Source organism: Engraulis encrasicolus, chromosome 8, assembly GCF_034702125.1.
Source record: "Engraulis encrasicolus isolate BLACKSEA-1 chromosome 8, IST_EnEncr_1.0, whole genome shotgun sequence".
Lineage (NCBI taxonomy): Eukaryota > Metazoa > Chordata > Actinopteri > Clupeiformes > Engraulidae > Engraulis > Engraulis encrasicolus.
In genome coordinates this window covers 25,737,793-25,743,792 of record NC_085864.1, presented here as the reverse complement: position 1 = coordinate 25,743,792, position 6,000 = coordinate 25,737,793, and the positions used below count along the sequence as shown (strand labels likewise).

General features: G+C 39.2%; 1 protein-coding gene across 1 annotated transcript in view; it reads right to left on the bottom strand.

Annotated features, from left to right (window-relative positions):
* Window positions 1–6,000, bottom strand: part of lekr1 (leucine, glutamate and lysine rich 1) — a 167,091-nt gene that overhangs the window by 145,851 nt on the left and 15,240 nt on the right. Inside the window, exon 3 of the mRNA XM_063205317.1 lies at window positions 2,871–3,064. Within this exon, the coding sequence (XP_063061387.1) occupies window positions 2,871–3,064 (194 nt within the window). The remainder of the gene's footprint in view (window positions 1–2,870; window positions 3,065–6,000) is intronic.

The window sequence follows — 6,000 nt, the reverse complement described above, 5'->3', positions numbered from 1 at the left end:
TACAGAGAACTAGAAAAGGAAAAAAAATGACTCAACTCAAAAGAGAAGACGGAAGACATTTGGTGAAGATGGCGCGGGACGATAAGGTGGCTAGTCATAACTCGTAATGACAGATCTCTCCCAGCAAATCAGGCCTCACCATCTGCTAGCTCTCATTATGTGTGTAATACACTGTATATTTTAAGTGTTAACTCAACACTTAGTGTAGGCAAACACCAAGAGTGTAAAACTGTACTCTGTTGAGTTAAATGTGCTGTGTGCATGCTAGGCCTTTATATCAACTAAAACGATGGGAGCTGTCATGACCTAATGGCAACTCCGCACAGTGATGTCATTGGGACGGTAATTGTCTTCGACGGCTTATTATGTGATGTGGTAATTGCCGTGACATATTTATGACCGGGGATGTGTCATGCTATTATTACAGTGAAAGTGTTACCAACGAGACAAATATACAAATCCTCTAACAGACAGTAGCTTTTGTTTTCTTTTCATCAACCCAAATCCCCAACTATGTCTCTAACCAGCTGGTCATTATATGCAGTAGACTTCCAAAGACAAAATGAAGTAGAGTGCATCTCAGGAATATAAACTTTGTACAAGAGACTCAGAGTCCAGGATATACATATATATACTGTACGCTTAGATTATAAAACAGTGGAGTACAGTAAGTTCTAAAAAGAGATATTTTGACATCATTCACACACATATAGAATTTGTGGTAACACTTTATTTTAGGGATACATCTATTAGCACTAATACATACAATGTGTCTGTATAAGTAACTTGTAAGGCATGTACCAAGCAAAATCAAACACTTGTTAGGCATGTCTTCGCAAATGTCTTGTTCATGCACAATAAGGGATTTATTACCAATTTAACCTTAGTAAGGACCTAGTAGGCCTTAGTGTTTGCTTAGTACATGCCTTACAAGTTACTTATGCAGGCATTAACATTGTATGTATTAGTGCTTATAGATGTATCCCTAAAGTAAAGTGTTACCGAATTTGTATGCCAGCATACAGCTTGCAGCACTGACGGTGAATATCTTCATCATCAAGTAATTCCAAAGAATATGACCGAAGTGTTTTGTTTCACTTACAATTGTCAGTCACTGTCATTAAGATAAAAAAAGGGACATGTAATGTTTTACCCTAATTAGACCTGACAATCATTACAAAGCTTTTTTTGTTGCATTTAATGTCATACTCAATACCATACTCTGAGCAAGCTCTTGGCAATCAAGCTCTGAGACAGGAAAGAAAAAAATGACTCAACTACGAAAGTAATCTTTTCTATCTATCTGTATCTATATACGTGCATTTCCCTTTATGGTTTACTTGTTGTCCATTGGTCAAATGCATGGATATCTGACGCCACACAAGCAAATATATACAAATACACGGAAGCAAACATACTGTACAGTACATGATGTACAGCAATGACCATGACCTGATGTTAATGATGAATGGAAATGAACACAGGTCATAGAATCTAGACTAGAGAGTGTAGAGCATACAGTATGTCCCCTCTTGCACTAGGGAGGGAAGTGAGTATGTACAGTATGTACTGTATTTAGATGTGCTTATACAACAGTTAAATCCGGTCAAACTATTTAGCAGTGTCTGTGGAATGGTGCCTATGGCGGAACTACACGATAAACCGTTATCATCATCCCTCCCACTCCTGTCATATTGCTTAACCCCTTAGCGCAGCACCTATGTTATAACCTTGCTGTCACCAAAATTGTAATGTCTATGTTACTAATAATCTGTTACTTAAGGCTCTCGGCACTGTCATAGCAATGTTGTTATGATGTAGTTTAGTATTTTCAGCAAATAGTGAATAGGCCCGCCGGTGACCCCATCTGCAGTAAGAGGCTACGTATATGTATGTGATATGTCTATGCTGTGACAGACATCTTTTTTTATTTTTTACTGTATGTCCTGTATTTTCTGAGATGAGTTTTGCCCGGGGATGCAAAACTTCAGCAAAACCGACAATTAAGTTGTTATCATATCATATCTCCACTTAAAGGGGTATGCCACTATTTTGGGGCTTAATACAGTTAAAATCGTTGGCCAGGGTTTATATAGGTGGTAAAGTGTTATTTTTCATGTAAGCCGTTGTCTTGTTTTAAGACAAGTTAAAAGAGGGAGCATGTCGCTAAGCTAGTGAAAGTCAATGGATCCGTGTAGCATGTAGCAATGCTACACAGATCCATTGACTTTCACTAGCTTAGCGACATACTCCCTCTTTTAACTTGTCTTAAAGCAAGACAACGCTTAACATGAAAAATAAGACACTTTACCACCTATATAAACCCCAGCCAACGATTTTAACTGTATTAAGCCCCTAAATAGTGGCATACCACTTAAACTGTGACCAAATGGTTAGGGAGGTGGTCTTAAGATCCGAGGGTTGCGGGTTCAAATCCCACCATACCTCTCCCTACACCTCCATCCATGGCTGAAGTGCCCTTGAGCAAGGCACCTAGCCCCACATTGTTCCAGGGACTAATAACTTAACTAATTAATTGTAAGTCGCGTTTGATAAAAGCGTTATCTAATTGTAATGTAATGTATTGCAGAGGGGTCCAAAGTAAAAGCAAAAGTAAAAGTAAAAAAAGAGGCAGTTTCCTTCCAACACAGGTGACTTATCAGAGTATCCAGTGGACCCGTGTACTTGTCTTACGATAAGCTAACTCTGCACTAGTTGTTTTTCAGTAACAACACAGTCTATCTCATTAGGTGCAATGGAGTAAATGGTGTTACAGCTATGCAATGCCATGTGCTACTATTGTAATTACACCGAGTATGTACTGTTACATTTGCTTTTGACACCTCTGATGCGTTGTTTGCAGCTCATACCTGTCCTGCAGCACGTTGTGTTTGGCCGTGACCTCCAGCAGCTGGGCCCTCAGCGCTGCTTCCCTCTCCGCCGATCCCCTCAGCTCCTCCAGCCTCCTCTCGGCCTCGGCCAGCCTCTTCTGGAGCCTCTGGAACTCGTGCAGGATCAGGTAGCTCACGCCGCAGTACTGGCACTCCGTCTCACTGCGCTCCATCTGGAGGAGAACACCAGGCCAGGGTGGTAAATATTAAAGGTAAATGGACTGCCAAAGTGCAAGAGAGTCCTGGTGCACAAGCCCTCAGTAATGCAGGTGCAGGTGTGAGGCAGGAGAAGGTGAATCAATGAACAAAATTCAAGAGACACCGCACACTGCTTACTCTTCTTTACTTTATTTCTCGGAGTGAGTAAATGGACTGCATTTATAAAGTGCCTTTCCACTCATTCAAGCACTCAAATCGCTTTACATTGCATGCATGAAATTTGTTTCTTTTCTCTTTCTGGGTGGAAGGCGCTTTCTTAAAACCAGATTTCACAAAGAACTAACAATTGACGGGGTAGGGCAGAGCGGGGATCGAACCTGCAACCTTGTGGTTGCCAAACGGCTCCTCTACCATCTGGAGGAGAACACCAGGTCAGGGTGGAAGATGCTTTCTTAAAACCAGATTTCACAAAGAACTAACCATGTGATAATGACTTCAATTTTGGTTTAAGTCACGTGCAGCAACTCTATGACACTGTGACACTGTAGGTTGGTCTGTCTATTCAAAAGGGTGATAAATGGGAAAGGTAAATGGACTGCACTTATTTATATGTATATCTATTATTTTTTCACACTATTGATCGCACAGAGGACAAAATCATGGTACAATTACGATAATTGCCATCCATCTGACAACACTGACTCAAATACTGTATGACTTTTATGATGTGTCTAGTGTCTAGTCTGATTTGTTTCAAAGGATTAAGATAAGAGATTCATTTCATATTCACATATTTATATATATTTATTCACAGGTTAAACGAATATGCTAGGCCAGTGTGTAACTGAACTCGAACTTGAACACAGTTTTCACACAGAGATAACTGATAATATAATATAATATATGCCTATTTGTTGATTTCTAATTTGTCTCATTTTGTGAGCACACTCAAATACAGCTTTCAAAGAATTGATAAGCATAAGTCTGTTTTCATTTTTGTGTCATTTTCTTTCATCCAGTGCTGGAGGAACACAAACACACTCAAAGTCATACACAGCTTTAACAAAGCCAATTGATATGCATGAGCTTGTTTTTGTGTTATTCCGTTTTATCTTGTGCTGCTTAACAAGCACACATCAACTACTACCAGCTTGAGGCAGAATATTTCAGGTTTCAATGTCATTAAATTTCCCTGGACTTGTGTAGGAGGACATTAAGCCCGAGCGATTCTTCACATATTGACTGCTTCCACCACGCTCCCAGTTGCAATCAATAAGCAGAGCTTGTGCCTTTCCTCTGTTGTTTAGGCGGGATAAAAAGGAATGTGCGTGTTGCTAAGGAGACAGTGGTTCTGTTTGTTGGATTTATCATCCAAAATTGTTATCTAGTTTCCCCGACAACAACATGCATACGAAATGATGCCACAAGGACCGAGCCCTATGGAGACGCTCAGGTTTTGAGCTAGAAGACCATTCATTCATCGTTTTTACCAAACCAAACTGTGGATCTGCATAATTAGGGTGAAAATTGACCTATATAATTGTAGTGATGTATAGAATGTGAAGTTTGTGGTTTGGATTATAGTATAACTTTAGTAATTTAAGATTGAATACAATGTGCAACACAACATCTGAACTCCCACTGTATGCAGTATATAATACTCCACATTTTCATCATCCTGAAACCACATGCACAGTATCAAAACACTAACTAATAGAAAATCAACATAATGCAATAATAAACACTTCCACTTTTCAAAACTAAATATGCATCAAATTACAGTATAATCACATTCTAAATTATTAGCAGAAAACATTCCACATGAATGATCTACACCTAGCATTCTTCTTAGAAACTTCTTAGAAAGATATTCCTTCACTCAGAAACAAGTGAGGTGTGCAATCTGACATTGCTACCACTACGGCAATGATTCTGTCAGTTTTGACAATATCAAAGGTTAAAAACCTTTTGAAGTATCTTGAGATGGAAGTCAATGTGTCAAAGCAGAAAGAAAGTTTTAAAAGACAGGCAGACAGCAGATCGAGGGAAAATCTTCTTATTAGTCAGATGTTCTAACGTCCCAGGTGCCTCGAATACTGCATAACATAGGGTTACACTTTATTTTAATGGTTCACTGCTATACATCAGGAATAAGATTACAATAAGATCTGTGTTAGGTAACACTTTATTTTAATGGTTCACTATTACAGACAAGTACAAACTTGGGACATGGTGTGACACTGCTATAACATGGTGTTAAATATTGTTACACTGGTTATTACACTGTACCCAATGTGGTACATCCACTGTAATAGTGAACCATTCAAATAAAGTGATACCTAACACAGATCTTATTGTAATCGTATTCCCATTGTATAGCAGTTGTGGCTGGACCCTGTAACCAGTGCTTGAGTAAAACATTGGTGTGTTGTGTGCACCATGCACAACATGTTAATGTGAGCTATCGTGTCAGGTGTGCGATATGGCTACAACAGCAGTCTTGCTGTAATTATTCACTTTGCGCCTGTTATTCCTTTAAAGGTCTCATCACACCTGCTTCAACATAATTGCAGCAGACTTGCAAATTCTGCAAAAAAAAAAAATGCTCCCCACACACATTGGCAAGGCAAGGACTTCTACAGCCGTTGTGCTAAATAGTCTAACAGGCTTAATCGAGTGGCGTGGGCACAAATAAAAGTCAATAATAATCAACATGATGTTTGCAGACAGGGTTGTCACAGTGTGCAGCACTGTATTGATGAAAACAACAGACCTTTAAGCCATATCTGGGCTAATTTAGTTTCATTTCACTTTGATCCACTGGTCAGACTGACCTCATGTCCACTGAAAACATTGAGTTCCATTTGTCAGATCTGTACTGACACTTGATAAAGACCACATGACATTGAATTACAGAGCAAATAGCCTTTACATATAGCAATATGAGGCT